The sequence below is a fragment of the Oncorhynchus keta genome, chromosome 4, assembly GCF_023373465.1.
Source record: "Oncorhynchus keta strain PuntledgeMale-10-30-2019 chromosome 4, Oket_V2, whole genome shotgun sequence".
NCBI lineage: Eukaryota > Metazoa > Chordata > Actinopteri > Salmoniformes > Salmonidae > Oncorhynchus > Oncorhynchus keta.
Window position 1 is genome coordinate 46,623,965 of NC_068424.1, and position 24,496 is coordinate 46,648,460.

General features: G+C 42.1%; 1 protein-coding gene across 1 annotated transcript in view; it reads right to left on the reverse strand.

Moving 5' to 3' along the window:
- Nucleotides 1-24,496, reverse strand: part of LOC118375921 (glutamine--fructose-6-phosphate aminotransferase [isomerizing] 2-like) — a 43,184-nt gene that overhangs the window by 11,145 nt on the left and 7,543 nt on the right. Inside the window, exons 3-11 of the mRNA XM_035762562.2 lie at nucleotides 19,393-19,506; nucleotides 18,868-18,993; nucleotides 16,957-17,015; nucleotides 13,091-13,225; nucleotides 10,994-11,055; nucleotides 7,296-7,375; nucleotides 2,851-2,968; nucleotides 2,538-2,701; nucleotides 2,016-2,111 (exon numbers count right to left, since the gene is read on the reverse strand). Of these exons, the coding sequence (XP_035618455.2) occupies nucleotides 2,016-2,111; nucleotides 2,538-2,701; nucleotides 2,851-2,968; nucleotides 7,296-7,375; nucleotides 10,994-11,055; nucleotides 13,091-13,225; nucleotides 16,957-17,015; nucleotides 18,868-18,993; nucleotides 19,393-19,506 (954 nt within the window). The remainder of the gene's footprint in view (nucleotides 1-2,015; nucleotides 2,112-2,537; nucleotides 2,702-2,850; nucleotides 2,969-7,295; nucleotides 7,376-10,993; nucleotides 11,056-13,090; nucleotides 13,226-16,956; nucleotides 17,016-18,867; nucleotides 18,994-19,392; nucleotides 19,507-24,496) is intronic.

Consider the following 24,496-nt stretch of genomic DNA (forward strand, 5'->3'; position numbering starts at 1 on the left):
GAGGCACAGATGTGGGGAATGTCTGCATCATTGAAGGTTCCCAAGAACACAGTAGTCTCCATCATTCTTAAATGGAAGAAGTTTGGAACCACCAAGCTGGCTGCCCAGCCAAACTGAGCAATCGGTGGAGAAGGGCCTTGGTCAGGGAGGTGACCAAGGACCCAATAATCACTCTGACAAAGCTCCAGAGTTCCTCTGTGGAGATGGGAGAACCTTCCAAAAGGACAACCATCTCTGCAGCACTCCACCAATCAGGCCTTTATGGAAGAGTGGACAGAAGGAAGCCACTCCTCAGTAAATGGCACGACAGCCCGCTTGGAGTTTGCCAAAAGGAACCTAAAGACTCTCAGACCATGAGAAACAAGATTCTCTGGTCTGATGAAACCAAGATTGACCTCTTTGGCCTGAATGCCAAGCGTCATGTCTGGAGGAGATCTGGCACCATCCCTACAGTGAAGCATGGTCGTGGCAGTATCATGCTGTGGGATGTTTTTCAACGGCAGGGACTGAAAGACTAGTCAGGATCGAGGCAAAGATGAACGGAGAGGTCCTTGATGAAAACCTGCTCCAGAGCACTCAGGATCTCAGATTGGGGCGAAGGTTCACCTTCCAACAGAACAACGACCCTAAGCACACAGCCAAGACAACGCAGGAGTGGGTTCATGCCAAGTCTCTGAATGTCCTTGAGTGGCCCAGACTTGAACCCGATCGAGCGTCTCTGGAGACCTGAAAATAGCTGTGCAGCGACGCTCCCCATCCAATCTGACAGAGCTTGAAAGAATCTGCAGAGAAGAATGGGAAAAATTCCCCAAATATAGGTGTGCCAAGCTTGTAGCGTCATACCCAAGAAGACTCGATGCTGTAATCGCTGCCAAAGGTGCTTCAATAAAGTACTGAGTAAAGGGTATGAATACATTTGTAAATGTCATATTTCCGTTTTTTATTTGTAATAAATTTGTAAACATTTCTAAAAACCTGTTTTTGCTTTGTCATATTGATGATTGATGAGGAAAAAAACAAATAATCAATTTTAAAATAAGGCTACTCATTCAAGGGGTTTTCTTAATTCTACAATGTAGAAATAAAGAAACCCTGGAATGAGTAGGTGTGTCCAAACTGTTGACTAGTACTGCATGTACTATATATATATATATTTATCATTAGGCTGAATGTATTTTTTGATATAGGCCTGTAAATGTCTATTGTAGCATCACCATTATTGCAAAAATAAATACAAACATAACTTTGGACTACATATTCACTGCCCATTGATCAGCACAGTCATTGGTATAACAGGACCAACAACAAGTGGTTATGAGCATATGACAATATTACACAGGTAAACAGTTACAGAAATAATGAATGCAAACAGGCTCTATAGACCTCTATATCTACAGTATATGAGTGACATGTTGTTATGTAGGACACCTTCTGACCAAAATAATATTAAATATTTTGCTAAAAAAAATATTTTATGAAATCCCAGTAGGCACCACATTACTGCAAGACAAAACCGCTCACTCAATAAAGCCTGATGATCTTTTAAGTCTAAAAGCTTGTTGTCATATAAACAAATACACCTTGAAAAGGTAGTGGAATGGGATAATGTCTTGTGTGAAGAATCCAATAACTTACCTTGTATGCAGTACAAATCACATTATTGTGGGTGCACCTCATCTTAAGACTGTGAATTAGGCTGTTTGAGAAGGTTTGAATCCTAAGCCACCTGCCTACACATTGTTTGAAGTACAATAGACAAACAGTAGTAGGTCAAAGCTGTGTGCTGGAAAACCTTGGTAGACGTTGAAGTAGGCATTGTGGTGCTCATGTGAATTTCCTTTCTTTATCGGCTTCAGACCAATGCCTACTTCTCACATAACAGTTTTTGTTTTTAATAACGTATGCTTCCGTGAATTGCTGTGCTATATTGATTGAGCCTAGGGCACTGTGCCATCAGCATCCTGGAACAATAGGGAGGGACCGGATCAGGATATGACATCGTCATGGTAAGCTACCTTTGTTGGTGTCGAAGCAGATCCGCCCCCTCATGGTGTTGAACACAGACTCTGGCTGTTCAAAGATCTCCTTTTGCATGAATGCCTCAAAGTTACCTGCACAGAAAAGATAAGGACACAATAGGGCCTATGGTTAGGTCACAGGTGTAGTTACTCACTAACGTCAGCAGGGGGAGATCTTATTCTAGTGTTCTTAGAGCTATAGCCGCTTCAATACAGTATGTGTGGCCAAATGGGTATGTGTTCTCTGTGTAATATCAGACTACATTTCACTAGTATGACATTAGACCTTATCTTTGACATGTCTTTGTGAATGGGAAGGTATCGATACTGACTGGCTCTAGGTTTAAGGTCCCTTTAGGTACATATTGAGAATCAGCGTTCCCTCCTCCTAAATATTGCACCTTAACCTTGCACCGAACTGACCCTCGGTCAGTGTGTAGGGCCTGGGACACTCTATCTTACTCCTAATTAACCCTTCAGTTTCCATGGCGATGAGCCCTATGACCTCTAACCTCTGACCTTTCATGATCTCCTGCAATTCCATCTGGAGGGTCTGGATGGCCCGGACAGGAACCTCCCCTGCCAGGCGGTTCAGCCTATGGAGGGACAGCTTCCCCCCTACAACCGCTGCTATGTCATCATCCTCCAGGTAGATCACCTTGTTGGTGTGCTCTATGATGGCGCTGGGCAGGGAGAGCGAGGAGGAGAAAGAAAAAAAGGATCACGAGACAAGCACAAATGCATACGCCACACACACACCGTGCACATGTTCACACACAAACACACACACACACAGACACACACACACACACACCTAGGGCTTTCAGCTCACCTAGCGTCAGATGCAAAGTAGTACTCCACAGCCTTGCCGTCTTCAGCAGAATTCACAGCATTGGCGATATCTGGCCGGTTATGGCTGTTCTTTTCCTGGACCCCCTCTTTGAACATAGCTACTCGACAGTGGGCAGGGGGTATAAGGCATGGGTTATGGTTCATGGTTCAAACTGAGCACTGGAACAACCAGAGATGGATCACTGAAATCAACACTTCTGCTTTAGTTGAACTCTCCACCTAAAACATTTTGTAATTTTTCATAAACTGGTAAACAGCTGTTTTAACCCGATGATTGCAAACCAAAACAAGTTCATGATTGTGATTGACAAACAACAGAGGAGAGAGAGGAGCCATCTGAGCCAAGGCTCCTTTGACCATAAATGAACATGCTAATCATCTGGTTACATTGCTTCAGAAGATTCTGGAATTAATAATCAGGTGGAGGTTCAAACTGCCATCCGTATTGATTTGTCACATATTATTTATAAGGTGACTGAAAGCAGTTGAGGGACGTTTTCCCTTAAGCAGAGTTACAGTAGAGCACTGCAGTCATGATGGGGCCAGGAGTATTAGTCCCCAATAGCGATAAATGACCTTGTTCTCTCCTCGTCTCTTTCCCTTCATCTGTACTCCACAGGTGAATTTACAGTAGGCATCCACTATGTTGCTTTCACCTAATCCTGTGTTTGAAAAGAGACGAGGGAAATGAGCAGAGAGAAGGAAGCCACTTTATGGTACTGAGAGAAGAAAACCCATTATCTACTTCCCTTCCTCATTCCTTTCTCATTGGACTTTAGACCGGACCCCAGTCTCCATCTAGAAACTGCAATAATAAATCTGAGCGTAGTTAAGTAAACAGATGAAGACACAGTCAACATCCCTACAGGGTGTTCTGTCTCCAAATTGTTGACACACACAAAGAGAACACACCACACCCATGGCTGTTATTAACTGAATGAGTAGGTAAGGGGCAGAAGCATATTTTAAATGTATAATTTGGAGAGGGCTATGATATCTCATAGAGGTTCAACACCGTATTGGCATTTCCACAAGAAGCAAGAGTGATTCACACATACAGTACCAGTCAAAGGTTTGGACACACCTACTCATTCCAGGGTTTTTCTTTTAACATTAACATTTAAGTCATTTATTTTTACTATTTTATACATTGTAGAATAATAGTGAAGACATCAAAACTATGAAATAACACATATGGAATCATGAGGTAACCAAAGAAGTGTTAAACAATGCCAAATATATTTTATATCATCAAGGCAAAGGGTGGCTACTTTGAATAATCTAAAATATATGTTTAACACTTTTTTTGGTTACTACATGATTCCATATGTGTTATGTAATAGTTTTGATGTCTTTAAAATTATTCTACCTTTTAATGGCATCAGACCGAGGCTCTGCATCTGTCCTCGTGCTCCTAGACCTTAGTGCTGCTTTTGATCATCGATCACCACATTTTTTGGGAGAGATTGGAAACCCAAATTGGTCTACACGGACAAGTTCTGGCCTGGTTTAGATCTTATCTGTTGGAAAGATATCAGTTTGTCTGTGAATGGTTTGTCCTCTGACAAATCAAATGTAAATTTCGGTGTTCCTCAAGGTTCCGTTTTAGGACCACTATTGTTAACTTTCACTGCTATGCGGATGACACACAGCTGTACATTTCAATGAATCGTGGTGAAGCCCCAAAAATGGCCATCGCTAGAAGCCTGTGTTTCAGACATAAGGAAGTGGAAGGCTGCAAACGTTCTACTTTTAAACTCGGACAAAACAGAGATGCTTGTTCTAGGTCCCAAGAAACAAAGAGATCTTCTGTTGAATATGAAAATGAATCTTGATGGTTGTATAGTCGTCTGAAATAAAACTGTGAAGGACCTCAGCGTTACTCTGGACCCTGATCTCTCTTTTGACGAACACATCAAGACTATTTCAAGGACAGCTTTTTTCCATCTACGTAACATTGCATAAATCAGAAACCTTCTGTCCAAAAATTATGCAGAAAAATGAATCCATGCTTTTGTTACTTCTAGGTTTGACTACTGCAATGCTCTACTTTCCGGCTACCTGGATAAAGCACTAAATAAACTTCAGTTAGCGCTAAATATGGCTGCTAGAATCCTGACTAGAACCAAAATGTTTTATCATATTACTCCAGTGCTAGCCTCCCTACACTGGCTTCCTCTTAAGGCAAGGGCTGATTTCAAGGTTTTACTGCTAACCTACAAAACATTGCTCCTACCTATCTTTCCGATTTGGTCCTGCCGTACATACCTACACGTACGCTACGGTCACAAGACGCAGGCCTCCTAATTGTCCCCAGCTGGGGGCAGGGCTTTCTCCTATAGAGCTCCATTTTTATGGAATGGTCTGCCTTCCCATCTGAGAGACGCAGACTCGGTCTCAACCTTTAAGTCTTTACTGAAGACTCATCTCTTCAGTAGGTCATATGATTTAGTGTAGTCTGGCCCAGGAGTGTGAAGGTGAACAGAAAGGCACTGGAGCAACGAACCGCCCTTGCTGTCTCTGCCTGGCCGGTTCCCCTCTCTCCACTGGGATTCTCTGCCTCTAACCCTATCACAGGGGCTGAGTCACTGGCTTACTGGTGCTCTTCCATGCCATCCCTAGGAGTGGTGCGTCACTTGAGTGGGTTGAGTCAGTGACGTGATCTTCCTGTCTGGGTTGGCGCCCCCCTTTGGTTTGTGCCCTGGCGGAGATCTTTATGGGCCATTCTCAGGCTTGTCTCAGGATGGTAAGTTGGTGGTTGAAGATATCCCTCTAGTGGTGTGGGTGCTTTGGCAAAGTGGGTGGGGTTATATCCTGCATGTTTGGCCCTGTCCGGGGGTATCAACGGATGGGGCCACAGTGTCTCCTGACCTCTCTTGTCTCAGCCTCCAGTATTTATGCTGCAGTAGTTTATGTGTCGGGGGGCTAGGGTCAGTCTGTTATATCTGGAGTACTTCTCCTGTCTTATCCCGTGTCCTGTGTGAATTTAAGTGTGCTCTCTCTAATTCTCTCTTTCTTTCTTTCTTTCTCTCTCTCGGAGGACCTGAGCCCTAGGACCATGCCTCAGGTCTACCCGGCATGATGTCCCCTTGCTGTCCCCAGTCCACCTGTCCGTGCTGCTGCTCCAGTTTGAACTGTTCTGGCTGCGGCTATGGAACCCTGACCTGTTCACCGGATGTGCTACCTGTCCCAGACCTGCTGTTTTCAACTCTCTAGAGACAGCAGGAGCGGTAGAGATACTATCAATGATCGGCTATGAAAACCTGCATTGCTTGCTGTTTGAGGTTTTAGGCTGGGTTTCTGTACAGCACTTTGAGATATCAGCTGATGTAAGAAGGGCTATATAAATAAATTTGATTTGATTTAGAAAATAGTAAAAACAAAGAAAAAACCCTGAATGAGTACATGTGTCCAAACCTTTGACTGGTACTGTATATATATATTTTTAAATATGAATCTTGTCATTTTTGCACTTGACTCTTTGGAGAGTAGATTCATGCAATCATACAACAGTTGATTCATTGGAGACAGTCTGATTTAAGGGTATCTGATTGTTGTGAGTCATGCAATTCTTAATAGGTGGTTCAATCAAATGTTATTAGTAAAGTACACATATTTTGCAGATGTTATCAGGTGCAGCGAAATGCTTATGTTTTTAGCTCCAACATTTGTAAGTCGCTCTGGATAAGAGCGTCTGCTAAATGACTTAAATGTAATGTAAATGTGCAGTAATCTGAACACCAAATCAGAGATCAAGCCACAACACCCAAGTGTTTATTGGGTAGTAGGCTCACATATGGGCTCAGCGGCCCTCTGACCCTCTGGGACCACTGGATTAACTGCACAGTCCCTCAGGACAGAGTAGTACGGAGCTTCGGACAAAACGGGATTAGGCTTAGATTATGACATGTTATCACACACAGGAGAACAGGCTTTCATAACCATTAGTCTGGATCAGATGGTAAGTACTGCAACTGTTAGTGTTAGGACACAGATACAGATACTGCTCACAAACACAGATAGCTTTGAACAACTGCATTACGTTAGCTGACTGGTTGGTTGGTTAGTTTATGAGTTGCTTAGTTAATTAGTTCATTTTTGGGTGTTTCATATTGACCTGAATCAGGACTTGAACTACAGACATATAACCAAACGTTTCATGCAAATCTCATGTGCAATATTTATGCGTCAGTTCGAGTTACGCCCTCGTGTCTCAAATTAAGAGATCGGTGCGTGAAGATAATGTAACCGAACGTGTTGAGATGTGGTTTGATTGAAATACGATGTTAACACAGTCCAGTTTCTGTGGGAACACTGACTGAGACGTTTAAGAACACTGTAACTGAGACGTTTAAGAACACTGTAACTGAGAGGTTTAAGAACACTGTAAAGTGATAATGTCTGATAGAGGGGAACAGAGCTCACCAGTGTTGTACTGGATTGGAATGTGCTCTGCAGACAGCTCATACTTGCTCCGCACACCAATGAGCAGAGGACTTCCTCTCCTGAAGGATATAGACAGAGAAAGGGGATGGATAGAGGGATAGGGAGAAAGGGGAAAAGAGAGGGTGAGCATGAGAAAGACAGAGGGGTCAGGAGATAAATTGTTCGATTTGTGTGAGAGAACAAACACAAATGCACGAGCACATGCACACACACACACCAACACACACACACTGTGGAACGCCTTTAGGTCTTTATGTGTCAAAAACGATACATGTTAAATACATGCTCCCAAGTGGAGCAGTGGTCTAAGGCACTGCATCTCAGTGCAAGAGACGTCACTGCAGTACCTGATTCGAATCCAAACTGTATCACATCCAGCTGTGATTGAAGAGGCCACCATTGTAAATAAGAATTTGTTCTTAACTGACTTGCCTAGTTAAATCAATAAAAAAATAACACCGTTTGACCAAGCAGGACCTGAACATAACTGCACGTCACATAATAATTTAACACGTTCATACATTTTTTACGTAGTTATTACACATTGATTACACTATCACTCGTATTTCATTTGACACAACGATTCACGGATTGGTATGCTATGATGCTGGTAAAGTTTTGTCTCGCGCCCTTGCTGCTGCGTACGAGCGCAGACACTTCCCCGTGCTCTAGACAGTGCTGGTCATAATAGATGGTAATAGAGCTAGCTGATGGATGCAAACAATGTTCTTCCCAAAAAATATACCAAAACGACATAATCTGTTTCAGTAGCTACAGTTAGCTAGCTAACTATCTAGCTAGGTGTCATCATCTAAAATACCCCTCATTTATAAGACAGATCTTATTTGATTAATGGTCGGACCCACCTATATGAAGATCAGCCACAATAGTGGAACGTGCGGTTCGCCATCAAAATAAAGGTATGTCATTGACAGTGATGCAAATTAATACGCATAGTGGAATTATGCCATAATTGAATAGATCGTGCCAAACTAGGTTGGAATGTTATAGAAATTCAACAAAAGACAATAATTTGACAAGAATCTGTTGTAATCACAATGTCTGTATTAGACTTTAGAATTGCATATGGATTGTGGATCAATGACATGGGGTATCAGTCCACTCAGTGACACCCAGAGAACATTAGCATCATAGCTCTTACTGCGGGAATATGAAACCACTGAATTGAGCCACATTTATAGTACCAGTCAACCTACTATGTGTATCGAACACTACTCCAGAGGAAAAACAATACAACGTGGATGTTTTGGAGTCTGAGAACTCTGAGGAGGACGTTGGGAAAAAAGCACTAGGGTACTGAGTAGACTGATAGACCATTTAATTAATTCCCAATCCTTAAATAAGGCTGTACAGTGGAATATGATTGTCAGTGCGCACAATAGGCTGACTTGGGAGGTGATTTCCCTCAAAGTCCCTGGATAAGAGCTATGATGCTAATATTTACATACACTCTTCACAGTTGTGTTCTGTGGGTGTCACTGAGTAGACTGATAACCAATTTCAAATTACAACACTCCAACCTTGTTTTAACATTATGTTGTCTAAATATTTCGTCTTTCAAATAGGGACTTTTATTTTGAAGGCCAGTCGCCATTTCCACTATTGTGGCTAGCTTCACAACACATAAACAGCCCGGTCAAACCTCACTGCTTATTTTAGTAAATCAAGAACAAATTCTTATTTACAATGACGGCCTACCCCGGCCAAACCATAACCCGGACGACGCTGGGCCAATTGTGCACCACCCTATGGGACTCCCAATTACGGCCGTTTGTGATACAGCCTGGAATCGAACCAGGGTCTGTAGTGACACCTCAAACGCTGAAATGCAGTGCCTTAGACCGATGCGCCACTCGGGAGCCTTATGACGTTAGCTTTGGGCAACAAATGCTAGCTATCTTTTGATTATTAATATATTCGTTTAAAAATATTTTTATTAATATATTCGGCTCCTCTGATGTGCGAGCCGGGTCCCAACGTTCACCTACAAGAGCCTTAGAGCCGACTCGTTCGCGAACGACCCATCACTACTGGACGCTCTGGCGGAGGAGTAGAGGTGATCCGAGCGTTCAACAGCATTACATTTACATTACATTTAAGTCATTTAGTAGACGCTCTTATCCAGAGCGACTTACAAATTGGTGCATTCACCTTATGACATCCAGTGGAACAGCCACTTTACAATAGTGCATCTAAATCTTTAAATGGGGGGGTGAGAAGGATTACTTTATCTTATCCTACAGCAGTCAAGCACCCAAGCTAACTGGCGAACGTTGGCGAGCTACTTCCAGACACATATTAGAGAACACCTCACTGACCATTTCTCTCGCCCTAGCATAGCTGGTTAGGCTGTTTTAATGTGATCCAGAGCATTGGTGAATGTAACTGTGCTGCTGGCAACAATTTAATTACGGTTTTTGTGCCGACGTTTACCGACACTGACCATATTCAACGGGTGTTGAGCTTTCGTAAATGCATCCGTTATTCGGCGCTCTGGCACTCAAATGAGTGCTATTAACTCAATTGAAACGCACACGACTATACCACTTAGCTAAGCATGATATGAACAATCAAGTCAATAAACTTTGGGTAGTTAGATCGATAGCAGATAGTTAGTAGCCGACTACGTTAGGTAACTAGCTAAAATACAGGTACATACTGCTGTAATGCTACGCGGTTCGTAAGGCTAGCGTAGCAAATTGTCAGCCAACATAGTGTAACTTATTTGAAAAGGCATTACTTTATTACACTTTTTAACATTTGTCGAGATTAGTTTAAGAAATTAATTTGTATCCGCTCTCGTTGGAACTCGACCGCATATTTCCGCCATTTTCTTAAACTCTGAAAACGTTGTGAAGCCACGCACACTTCCTGAAGAATTGCTTTACGGGCCTTGAAAGTAGGAAATAGTGTCCACTGCAGGTGGGGGGAGAGGGTGTGGCAAAAATAACCTGAATATAGCTCAAGCCTTTATTCCTATTGTGTCAACTAGGACCTATGACAGTGTGTACACAAAGCATCTGCTAAAAGTACTCAGACATACATAACACTCCCATCAAAAAAATGACAATCGTAAATCTCTAAGTCATTGTGTTTGACAGCTTACATCTGGCTGGGGTAATTCCCACCTGAGGCTTAAAGAAAACAGGCACGTTTCTCAATTATGCTCTTTTCTTTCCCTCTGTTTACTGTATCCTTCTCTGACAGTTCTTTACGCTGGGCAGTGAGCTGTAGCTAGGGAAGAGTGATGTCATCATACATGACACATTATTTAGATGGAATAGAAGCTTGGCAGAGACACAGTCTGAAGATATATATAGGGCTATATAGAGTCAAGCTGTTATTGCTTTATTGTGGCGATAGCTGAGACGACTAGTCAATGCCAATGGGTGTCGATCCTTTCAAATCAAATTTTGCACACAAACTTCGCAGATGTTATCGCGGGTGTAGCAAATGCTTATGTTCCCAACCATGCATTAATACCTAACAATACAAAACGATACACGCAAAACCAATACAAATAAATGAATGAAGAAATATAGAAATATTAGAATGAGCCATATAAATATATACTGTACGTATATATAGACAGACTTATGTGAGGTCATGGCATAGGCCAGACAGACGGAGACATGTGAGTGGACATGGATACTGACCTGGTGGCTACCGCCTCTCTGGGGAAATGACTGCTTTTAAACATCAGAGCGAAGGCCCCCTCCTAAGACAGGATGACAAAGTGGAGAGAATACAAACATGTCTGTTAGGGTCCATGATGATGATGATGACGAGGAAGAGGAGAAGGTTGAAAATGAGAAGGAATTGTAAAAAGAAAAAACACAGTGACGGAAAATGTAGAGGACAGTTTCAGTCGAACAGACCAACAGTGACATTACAAAACAACATTCAAATGTCCTATTTCTTTTTGGAGACAGTCTTTCCATCTGTTTCCCCTCGTGGGGGTAGTAGTGGGGATGTGTGGAAGGGATGGGGGGGGGTCGATGTTCAGGGAAGTTAGGAGGAATAAGACCTCTATTGTATAAAACCAGCGCTGTTTCCAACACACTGCCAGCACTCTCACCAAGGGTGGGAGAGAGATGGAGGAGAGGAGGGGGAGGAGCAGTGGTCATTAGGATGTAAGGGGTCTGTTCTGGTCTGGTTCCTATTAGCCCAAACCCACTGAAGTTGTACATTTTATCCTCTGTGTTCTTCTCAGACCTTTTACAGTGAGCCAAGGAGAGGGGAGATGTGGCTGAGATAGGACTGGCTCCAATAAGACCAAACTCAACAACAAGAGTGTGTGAAGAACTGAGCGAGACAGAGAAAAATAGAGAAAATGACTGAGCAATCTAGTTGGTGCAAAAGGGATTGAAAAAGTGTCTCGCTCCTGTTCACCAGATACAGATTGCGATGTCACTAAAGATGTTGTTGGGGTGGTTGCCATGGTGACAGTTTTGGTGATGACGTAACACTATTAATGGGACGGCCAAATTTGAGGCCAGACTGGACAGTGTGATGATGACATCATCAAGGGGAACTGGGGGAGATTGTTGCTCTGTTGTTGAAAACACTCCCTTACAATGCTGTTTCAGAGATGGAATTCATCATAGGGCCAGATGGGATCTGAGGGGATGTTTTGTCATTTTTGTTAAGCAGTTCATTTTTATTTCGTAGTAGTAGCAGAAGCAGCCGCAGTAGTCATCGTCATCATTGTAGTTTTTGAAGAATACTTTAAATAAATCTCACGTCGCCTCCGACACCCCTCCCCCAAACAGAAAATAAAACGTATTTTCCCACTAGCACTGACTTTTTTGATAAATACTTTGTTGAGGGAAAATGTACTTGAAACGATTGTGAAGTGTTGTCCCGCCCAGCTATCTTAATATGTATGCACTAACTGTCAGTCGCTCTGGATAAGAGTTTCTGTTAAATTACTAAAATAAAAAAATGTAGTAGTAGTAGCAGCAGCAGTACTATAGTAATAACATAATAGTAGAGTAGGTGTTGGTGTAACAGTATAACTTTAGACCGTCCCCTCGCCCATACCCGGGCACGAACCAGGGACCCTCTGCACATATCAACAACAGTCACCCACGAAGCATCGTTACCCATCGCTCCACAAAAGCCGCGGCCCTTGCAAAGCAAGGGGAACAACTACTTCAAGGTCTCAGAGCAAGTGACGTCACCGATTGAAACGCTATTTAGCGCACACCACCGCTAACTAAGCCAGCTGTTTCACATCCGCTACATTGGCAAAGTGGGTGGGGATATATCCTGCGTGGTTGGCCCTGTCCAGGGGTATCATTGGGCGGGGCCGCAGTGAGCCCCTACTCCCCCATCTCAGCTTCCAGTATCTATGCTGCAATAGTCTATGTGCCGGGGGGCTAGGGTCAGACTGTCCTATTTGGTGTATTTCTCGTGTCTTATCTGGTGTCCTTGTGCGAACTTAAGTATGCTCCCTCTAATTCTCATATCTCTCTCTCTCTATCTCTACTCCCGGAGAACCTGAGCCCTAGGACAATGCCTCAGGACTACCTGGCCTGATGACTCCTGGCTATCCCCATCCCTAGTCCACCTGGTCGTGCTGCTGATCCAGTTTCTGCTGTTTTGCCTGTGGCAATGGAACCCTGACCTGCATTGCTTGCTGTTTGGGGTTTAAGGCTTGGTTTCTGAATAAGCACTTTGTGACATCTGCTGATGTAAAAAGGGCTTCATAAATAAATTGTATTGACTGATTGAGGTGTCCCAGTACTCACCAGCTGTTGAATGACCCTCTCCACCAGGGTAGAGAAGGACAGGTCTTCTCTCTCTCGGTTGTCGTAAACGTATTTGATCAGTTTAGGGATGACCTCTGTGTCCGTCTCTGACTCAAACTCGTAGCCCTTGGAGTTCTGAAAGAGGGTGGAGATCAGAATGAATGTTACAAGCTTACTGAAAGCAGCACTCCCGGATATGCCCCTAACTTTTATCGTGTAATTGCTGGGCTTTTCATGCAAGGCTCCCTTGGTCTCAATTGGACTCCCTGCTAAAATAAAGGTTAAATGTGCATTACCTAGCATAGTAATAACTCTGCTAGCATAACACCAATAGTCAGAGGAGTTGGCTTCAGCACAAACGGATCTAAGGGGAGTTAAGTACAGTCAGCATGGTTCACAAAACATGATTTATTGTAACTTTTTTTTACTGTCTGCTAGGATATAATTGCCTTGGGATGGATATCTGCTAGGATGGGTAAGAACAACATTTTATACCCTAAGAATTATGAGTGATAACTAGCAAAACCAGTAGAAATAGCTATCAGTTACTATTCAGTGTCTCCTGCTTGCATGAATTTATACCCATTATAGCTGAGGAGAAGGTACCCAGCTAGCACATTTGGTTCCTTGGAAGTTGTGGGAACTAGTGTTTTTGGTTTCACTTTGGTTGTGGGATCAAAGCCATACATTTCCTGACCAGTAAAACAGAACGTTTTTTAAATGTTCTAAGAACAATAGTGAACATCTTGCCGGTTCTGGGAAAGTTCATTTTTAAGTTGCAGGGAGGTTCAGAGAACATTTTAATCTGGTTACTTTCAAAGTTTTCCTGGGAGGATTGATTAATGCTTTGAGAATGGAAATTATAGGTTATTTGGAAGGTTTTGAAAAACTTAAGTCTTTTACTAACACTGCTCGCTTATTTGGGGTAAACATTTTGTAACACGCACAGATAGGATACATTCATTTCCTTAGGCAATAATCATGTGAACACATTAATTTTTTAATGTGACACGGCATCAGTAAGATTCAAACCTATGATCTTCTGTTCTCTACCCATGGAAGTCCACTGCACCACCAGGATGGAGATAGCATATACCATGTTCTTTTACGCATACGAAGCTGTTTATTTTTGTCTACTCAAACACACCCCCTTTCAAAGGAAACAAGAACTCATTAAGATCAGGTGTGACCAAATAGTTGGTGCGCCGACAAACCTAAACACACTTAAGATGATTGAGGATAGAGAGATTTTGTTTGATTCTGAGAACCAAATGTATATGTTTTTAAATAACATTTTTAGAACGTTCTCTGAATGTTACAACATTTTTCATGTGTTTTTTTTTATGGAAAGTCTTCTTAATGTTCTGAGAAAATAATGTAGAGTTTATTGATGTTAATGTGTACAATTTCCTTTTTTTTTTTACATTCCCAGAATATTGCCAAAAGAGAACCATACGTTATCTGAACGTTCTAAGGACATCGCTAAAGTCACACCATTTTTATAACTTTCCCAGAATATAGTAAAATAGGACATGAAATAGAACCACATGGGAACTTGTGTGAAATGTTCTGTGGAAGTACGGAAATTCACACAGAAATCAAATCAAATTGTATTGGTCACACACATTTAGCAGATGTTATTGCGGGTGTAGTTAAAAGCTTGTGTTCCTAGCTCCAACAGTGCAGTAATATCTAACAATTCACAATACACACAAATCTAAAAGTTAAATAATGGAATTAAGAAATATATAAATATTAGGACGAGCAATGTCAGAATAGCATTGACTAAAATACAGTAGAATAGGGAGTACAGTATATACACTTCCATTCAAAAGTTTGGGGTCACTTAGAAATGTCCTTGTTTTTGAAAGAAAAGCTATTTTATTGTCCATTAAAATAACATAAAAATTGATCTGAAATACAGTGAAGACATTGTTAATGTTGTAAATGACTATTGTAGCTGGAAACAGCTGATTCTTTATGGAATATCTAAATAGGCGTACAGAGGCACATTATCAGCAACCGTCACTCCTGTGTTCCAATGGCACGTTGTGTTAGCTTATCCTAGTTTATCATTTTAAAAGGCTAATTGATTATTAGAAAACCATTTTGCAATTATGTTAGCACAGCTGAAAACTGTTGTCCTGATTAAAGAAGCAATAACACTGGCCTTCTTTAGACTAGTTGAGTATCTGGAGCATCAGCATTTGTGGGTTTGATTACAGGCTCAAAATGGCCAGAAACAAAGAACTTTCTTCTGAAACTCATCAGTCTATTATTGTTCTGAGAAATGAAAGCTATTCCATGCGAGAAATTGCCAAGAAACTGAAGATCTTGTTCAATGCTGGGTACTACTCCCTTCACAGAACAGCACAAACTGGCACTAGCCAGAATAGAGAGTAGTGGAAGGCCCTGGTGCACAACTGAACAAGAGGACAAGTACATTAGAGTGTCTAGTTTGAGAAACAGCCTCCTCACAAGTCTTCAACTGGCAACTTCATTAAATAGTCCACGCAAAATCCCAGTCTCAACGTCAACAGTGAAGAGGCGACTCCGGGATGCTGGCCTTCTAGGCAGAGTTCCTCTGCCTATTGTCTGTGTTCTTTTGCCCATCTTAATCTTTTATTTTAATTAGCCAGTCTGAGATATGTATTTTTCCTTGCAACTCTGCCGAGAAGGCCAGGTTTCTGTACGTTATCATTTATTGTCCAGAGACTGAACATTAGCGAGTAATATACTCAGAAGCGGTGGATGGTGTGCCCGCCTCCTGAGTCGGACTAGAAGTCCACTCCGAATACCTTTTCTCCGCTGGCGGCATCTTGAAGCAGCCTCTGGGATAAGTTAAATTGCCTTGGGGGGTGCGAACAAAGGATCCAATTGGGGAAAGTCGTATTCCTGGTCGTAGTGCTGGTGAGTTAACGTTGCTCTGATATCCAAAAGTTATTTCAGGCTGAATGTAATAACACTAAAAAATGTTCTGGGCTGATAGTAATAGAAATAACACACTAAAAAACAAATACTGCAAAGTTGCTTAGGAGCTAGAATCAGAGCTGCCATGTCTGTCGGTGCCATCTTGCTGTAAACGTTGTTTACAATTTGAGAACAACATTTTAAATAGCACATGAGGAAATGTGTAGGAAACATTATGCTGAAGTACTGAAATTCCCACAGAATAATGTTGTTTCTTTTACTGTCTCTGAAATATTTTAGATCATTCCTAATGTCAAACCAGTTGGAGAACATTCCTAAAACATTACCAAAATTTATATTTGAACTTTTAGAAAATCTTCTATTAAAATAATGAAATACCAAGAAAATAGAATGTTCCAAAGCCAAGCAACTATCATGCACCATTCCCAGAAAGTTGTGGGAAGGTTGTATGCAAAATAACCACAGGACAACCACACTCTCACCAAGCTCTAAGAAACATATGGTTCTCAGAATATTATTCAATATGTGCTGGCTGGGCAGAACCAGCAAAACTGGACTGACAAAACAAGACAGACAAAAGGCAAGCTGACTCAGAAGATAAAAGATACACTGTATGGTTTCCATGTTAGCCTAAGCCAACAATGATCATTGCTACTTTGTTAATGTCATTTCAATTCACTTGCATTTGTGTAGAACAGTGCAAGAGTCATCGGTCAAAAAGTCCTAAACAAAGGACCCAGAACGAAGATCGTCAAAGGCAATAGATGACAGAGGACTTGAAATCCTATAACCCTTCTGATCATATCCCGGTCCATTACCAAGGGTGTGACCCAAAACAAGCTGAACTTTACTGTGGAGTAATTTATACTTAAATAGAGTAGAACTATAGAAATACAGACAGCGGAGTGGAGGGGTAGAGTAGGACTTGTTCTTACCAGGTACTTCTTTAACTCTTTGTAGTTGGTGATGATGCCATTGTGGATGACAACAAACTCTGAGGGAAAATAGAGACAGCAAGAAATCAGTCAGGAAATAGAGACAGTGAGAAATCAGTTAGGAACTCCTCCTATCATACACTACATGGGCAAAAGCATGTGGACACCCCTTCAAATGAGTGGAATCAGCGATTTCAGCCACACCCATTGCTGATAGGTGTATAAAACCGAGCACACAGCCATGCAATCTCCATAGATAACATTGGCAGTGGAATGGCCTTTACTGAAGAGCTCAGTGACTTTCAATGTGGCACCGTCATAGGATGCCACCTTTACAACAAGTCAGTTAGTCAAATTTCTGCCCTGCTAGAGCTGCCCCGGTCAACTGTCAGCGCTGATATTGTGAAGTGGAAATGTTTAAGAGCAAAAATGTTTAAGAGCAAAATGTTTAAGAGCAACAACGGCTCAGCTGAAGCACTTAGCGTGTAAAAATTGTCTGTCCTTGGTTGAAACACTCACTACCGAGTTTCAAACTGCCTCTGGAAGCAACGTCAGCACAATAACTGTTAGTCGGGAGCTTCATGAAATGGGTTTTCATGGCCGAGCAGCCGCACACAAGCCTAAAATCACCATGCACAATGCCAGGCGTCGGCTGGAGTGGTGTAAAGCTCGCCGCCATTGGATCTGGAGCAGTGGAAATGCCTTCTCTGGAGTGATGAATCATGCCTCACCATGTGGCAGCCCAACAGATGAATCCGGGTTTGGCGGATCCTAGGAGTACCCTACCTGCCCAAATGCATAGTGTCAACTGTAAAGTTTGGTGAAGGAGGAATAATGGTCTGGGCATGTTTTTCATGGTTCGGGCTAGGCCCCTTAGTTCCAGTAAAGGGAAATCTTAACACTACAGCATACAATGACATTCTAGACGATTCTGTGGTTCCAACTTTATGGCAACAGTTTGGGGAAGGCCCTTTCCTGTTTCAGCATGACAATGCTCCTGTGCACAAAAAGAGGTCCGTACACAAATGGTTTGACGAGATCGGCGAGGAAGGATTTGACTGGCCTGCACAGAGCCCTGACCTCAACCTAATCGGACACCTTTGGGATGAATTGGAACACTGCGAGCCAGGCCAAATCGCCCAACATCAGCGCCTGACATCACTAATGCTCTTGTGGCTGACTGGAAGCAAGTCCCCGCAGCAATGTTCCAACATCTATTGGAAAGCCTTCCCAGAAGAGTGGAAGCTGTTTTTGAAGCAAATGGGGGACCAACTCCATATTAATGCCCATGATTTTGGAATTAGATGTTCGACAAGCAGGTGTCCACATACACTACATGACCTAAGCAATTCCTGTAATTCCTGCCTGACTGCATAGTTAAGGAGTGTATCCTGAGTGCTGACATATGCACACACACCTTTGCATGTGGCGGTCAGAACTAGAACTAAAATGACACAGAACATAGTTATTTTTAGCACAAAGAACACATATGAAAGGTGTGCCTGAGGAAGGATATGGCTGTGTTTAAAGTCAACTGAACAAGACCCTGTCTGTCTGGCCTCTGTGAAAGGCTGATTCTCTCTGTCCATCTCATGTTCTACATTTGGAAGTGTGTAAATACTCCTTTCACTGAGGCCTCCCACACTCCCCTAGAACTCTCCCTATAAGAGAGAGCTGCGGGGAGGTAAGGGCTGATCACAGTATGTAAGGTGTGTTTTACATATTGATATCTCTGGCCAATCAGTAACCAGAAAAAAACTAGCTCGCCTGACTGACTGACACCGCCGTTCCAGAGAACTTTGTCAAAGCCATGACAGAACAGTGGGTTGGTGTGTATGTCTGCACTGTATGTTGTGTGTAGATATTAACTGTGTGTTGGTGTGTATGTGTACACAGGTGAGTGTGTGTTACCATTGTTCTTGTCGGAGCGGTGGGGGTGGCTGTTGAGGGCGCTGGGTTCTCCGTGTGTGGCCCAGCGTGTGTGAGCCATGCCAAAGTGTGTGTCCAACTCCACCTCCAGATCCATGCAGTCTTTCTCTGATCACAAAACACATCAAGCACTGATCAACAATACGAACCAAGGTATTCTATCAATGATTGACCAGTAACATGATACGACTTAACGTCAGTCAATAATGGGTACATTGATAGGGGACTATCTACGTTCGACTGGTAATTCAGCCGAGCTCAATGTCTCACCATAACCCTACACTGTACCCTCTTTCATTAAAGAGGTATTTGGTTAGGACAGAGCAGAAGGGACAGCGTGAGGAGAGATAGAAGAGGGAGAGAAATGCACTAGAAGGGTCGTGAGGCAGAAAATAAGTTACCATGAAGAAAGAGGTACAGGCCATAGGAGTCTTTGGAATCATATATGTGACGCCAGAGGAGAGGAATGTGATGAGGGAATGAGAGAAATGTATCCATAAGACCTACCGTAGAGCTCTTCATCCAGGGCCTTGACTTTGCCATTCTTCTTAATGAGAACGATGTTGTTGTTGTTGTTGATGCCATCTGTCGTCGTGTTTTTGTCACCATCCACAGCGATGCCTGAGACACGAGAGAAAAACTACTGAGGCAAATGTAGAGCAATACCAAACCTAAGCCAATCATGGTCAATGAAGGCTAAACCTGCTGGCTAGTTGGCTGCAAGGCTAGTCAATGAATCAGTTCAACTTCAACTGAGGCAGTGTTCATGTCCGATTTGAAAACTTGTTTGAAAGACTCAATTAAAGAGATTGAACAAGATCTGAAGAACAACAAATTCATAACATTTTGTACAAATTGGATTTGCAACAATATCATACGAATTGCTAAATATATATTAACATTTTCTTTGCAGGATGTCACATATCATACAAAATGGATGTCATAGTACACCATTTCCGGGGACCTGTTGTGGCTCGTTAGCACTACTTTCAAAACTACTTCCTGAAATAATACAAAACCTTTACAACGGACCTATCTGAGGAAAGAGCTGATTATTGTGGAATCACTTGTGAATATCAACCAGCTCACGTAGATTACACGTGTGTGTGTGTGTGTGTGTGTGTGTGTGTGTGTGTGTGTGTGTGTGTGTGTGTGTGTGTGTGTGTGTGTGTGTGTGTGTGTGTGTGTGTGTGTGTGTGTGTGTGTGTGTCAACGAACACATGTTAGAATCACCTTTGGCAGCGATTTCAGCTGTGAGTCTTTCTCGGTAAGTCTCTAACAGCTTTGCACAACTGGACTGTACAATGTTTGCCCGTTCTTTAAAAAATGTCAAGCTCTGTCAAGTTGGTTTTTGATCATTGCTAGACAGTCATTTACAAGTTTTGCCATACATTTTCCAAGCCGATTTAAGTCAAAACTGTAACGAGGAACAATCAATGCTAAGCAACTCCAGTGTATATTTTGCCTTATGTTTTTGGTTATTGTCCTGCTGAAAGGTGAATTTGTCTCCCAGTGTTGGAAAGCAGACAGAACCGGGTTTTCCTCTAGGATTTTGCCTGTGCTTAGCTCTATTCCGTTTCTTTTTATCCTAAAAAAAGTCCCTAATCCTTGCAGATGACAAACTATGAAGACATGAAGACTGGTACTCAGTGATGTGTTGTGTTGGATTTGCACCAAACATAACACTTTATTCAGGACAAAAAGTTACTTTCTTTGCCAAATATTACTTTAGTACCTTATTTTTATTATGTTGCTTCTTTTCCTTCTTTTCATTCTGTAATTTATGTTAGTATTGTGGAGTAACTACAATGTTGTTGATCTATCCTCAGTTATCTCGTATCACAGCCTTTAAACTCTGTAAGTGTTTTAAAATCCCCATTGGCCTCATGCTGAAATCCCTGTGCGGTTTCCTTCCTCGCCGGCAACTGATTCAGGAAGGGCACCTGTACCTCTGTCATGACTGGGTGTATTGATACACCATCCACAGTGTAAAATGTATAACTGCACAATGCTGAAAGGATATTAAATGTCAGCTTTTTTTTTTTACCCTTCTACCAATAGGTGCCATTTAATGATGCGAATTTTCGCAGCTTTTTGTAAAAAATCGCGCAACATTTCAACGTCCTGCTACTCATGCCAGGAATATAGTATATGCATATGATAAGTATGTGTGTATAGAAAACACTCTGAAGTCTCTAAAACTGGTTAAATCGTGTCTGTGGCTATAACAGAAGGTGTTTAGGAGTAAAAATCCCAGGGAAAACTGTTCACCAAAAACACAAAAAAAATATTAATCGGCCAGTCAATGTATTGTCTAAGGCGACAAACAAAAAACAAGGATTCCATTACAATGCCTACAGCTTCCACACGATGTCGCCAGTACTGGCATTTTATGGCTGCTTTATCCTTGGTTAGATGACGTATAGGCACTTCCTGTCTTGGGGCTCACCGCAGGATGTTATGAAAACATGGAGGTTGATTTCAAGACTTGCTGCTATCGAATACAGATCGCCCCGTGATCAATTTGATAGATTATTAACGTTTATTAATACCTAAAGTTGGTTTAGAAAAGTAGTTTGAAGTGATTTGTAAAAGTTTATAGGCAACTTTTGTAATTTTCAAAAGTGACATTGCGTCTTGTAAAGCGGAATTTTCCTGGATCAGACCGGTCTTCATGAAATGACATTTTGGGTATACAATGACGGATTTAATCGGGAAAAATACCCAATTGTGATGTTTATGGGACATATAGGAGTGCCAACAGAGAAGCTCGCCAAAGGTAATGAATGTTTTATATTTTATTTCTGCGTTTTGTGTAGCGCCGGCTACCGCAAAATCTGTTGTTTAGGTTACTTCTGGTATTTTGGGGGGTGCATGCTATCAGATAATAGCTTCTCATGCTTTCGCCGAAAAGCATTTTACAAATCTGACTTGGTGGCTAGATTCAGTACCTTGCATGTGTGTTTTAATGAAAGTTTGAGTTTTATCGAAAACTATAGGTGGCGCTCTGAAATTTCCGCTGATTGATGTTCCTGCACTGGGATTACATTCTGCGTCATCCCTAACAGGTTTTAGCAAACATCTTTGTGGTTGGATCTGTGCTTGAAATTCAATGCTTGACTTAGGGACCTTACAGAAAAGTATTTGTGTAGGGTACAGAGATGCGGTAGTCATTTAAAAATCATGTTAAACATGTGCCAAAGCAATAGTAAATATCAGTGAGGCAGATTTCATTGGTGTATGGTGAGGCTCAGAACAGGAATAGGGGCAACAGATTCTCTCCTCACATGTCCAGGACTCTCTACCACTGCATTCTTTGCTTTCTGGGTTCACCTCATCTCATTTATCTGAACACTGTTGACCGATGCCCTGTCCCAAAATCAACCCCTACAGTGGTTCCTCCTTTAAAAGTTGTGTCATACTGCGGCACACCTTGCGGGCTGCTGCAGCATTCTGTGGCACGTTATCTAAACTCAGCAACAACAAAAAAGTCCCTTTTCAGGACCCTGTCGTTCAAAGATAATTTGTAAAAATTAAAAAAAAACTCACAGATCTTCATTGTAAAGGGTTTAAACGCTGTTTCCCATGCTCGTTCAATGAACCATAAATAATTCATGAACATACACCTGTGGAACAGTCGTTAAGACACTAACAGCTTATAGACGGTAGGCAATTAAGGTCACAGTTCTTAAAACTTAGGACACTAAAGAGGCCTTTCTACTGACTCTGAAAAACACCAAAAGAAAGATGCCCAGGGTCCCTGCTCATCTGCGTGAACATGCCTTAGTCAAGCTGCAAGGAGGCATGAGGACTGCAGATGTGGCCAGGGCAATAAATTGCAATGTCCGTACTGTGGGACAGGTACACCTGTGGGACAGGTACAGAATGGCAACAGCAACTGCCCGAGTTACACCAGGAACATACAATCCCTCCATCAGTGCTCCGACTGTCCGCAATAGGCTGACAGAGGCTAGACTGAGGGCTTGTAGGCCTGTGGAAAGGCTGGTCCTCATCAGACATCACCGGCAGCAATGTCGCCTATTGGCACACGCCCATCGTCGCTGGACCAGACAGGACTGGCAAAAAGTGCTCTTCACTGACGAGTCACGGTTTTGTCTGACCAGGGTTGATGGTCGGATTCACGTTTATCATCGAAGGAAAGCGTTACACCGAGGCCTGTACTCGGATCAATTTGGAGGTGGTGGGTCCATCATGGTCTGAGGCAGTGTGTCACAGCATCATCTGACTGAATTTGTTGTCATTGCAGGCAATCTCAACGCTGTGCGTTACAGGGAAGACCTCTTTCTCCCTCATGTGGTACCCTTCCTGCAGGCTCATCCTGACATGACCCTCCTGCATGACAATGCCACCAGCCATACTGCTCGTTCTGTGTGTGATTTCCCGCAAGACAAGAATGTCAGTGTTCTGCCATGGCCAGTGAAGAACCCGGATCTCAATCCCATTAACCACGTCTGGGACCTGTTGGATAGGAGGGTGAGGGCTAGGGTCATTCCCCCCAGAAATGTCCGGGAACTTGCAAGTGCCTTGGTGGAAGAGTGGGGTAACACAGCAAGAATGGGCAAATCTGGTGCAGTCCATGCACTGCAGTACTTAATGCAGCTGGTGGCCACAGCAGATACTGAGTGTTACTTTTCATTTTGGCCACCCACTTTGTTCAGGGACACATTATTCAATTTTTGTTAGTCACATGTCTGTGTAACTTGTTCAGTTTATGTCTCAGTTGTTGAATCTTGTTATGTTCATACAAATATTTACACATGTTAAGTTTCCTGAAAATAAACGCAGTTGAAAGTGAGAGGACGTTTCTTTTTTTGCTGAGTTTATTTGTCAGCCATTTTTTCTGTTAGTGCAAGTTATTGCTAGTTTGACCACCAGAAGGCATCTTTGAGAAGCATTTGATAGTCTTCCGTATTGGCATTAACAGATCATTTAAAACCTTTTTGTAATAACATAGTATATGGATTGATTTTAAGAAATTTGGCTTAATTAAATTTGATTAATATTATGGTGTTTCTATTCAGAGAAAAAATGAAACCCTCAGGGTTTCCATTAGGATGGATTGGAAAATATGGAGCTGTACAACGGGAGGAAGGAGTAGGCTGTCATTGTAAATAAGAATTTGTTCTTAACTGACTTGCCTAGTTAAAAAAAGGTTACACTAAGATCATAACATTTCGGCACCTTAATTTTCTAAATCTTGTCTAAAAAATACACAAATGGAGATGAAGTGAAAATAATAATATCATTGATTTATCAAGACCAGTCCCCATGCTTGCCTAAAATAGTTGTAGGCTTTTGCTTCTAACTTCAATATGCTCTTGAAATAAATAAGACCTACACAATTTTTAACAACACATTACTCAACACTAGTGACTCATTTCGCCTCTGGTAGGCCTACAGTATATCAAAACATATTTTTTTGCAATGACGTGACTCTCCACCGATAATTATATTTAGAGGATTGGAGGACTCTAAATTTTCTGTTAGGATCTGTGAGAATATCTGAGAATATCTATGGGGCTTTTAAATCAATCTAAATTAAATTTTAATAATAATAATAAATCGCTTTGTTTCAAAAGTAACAATATTT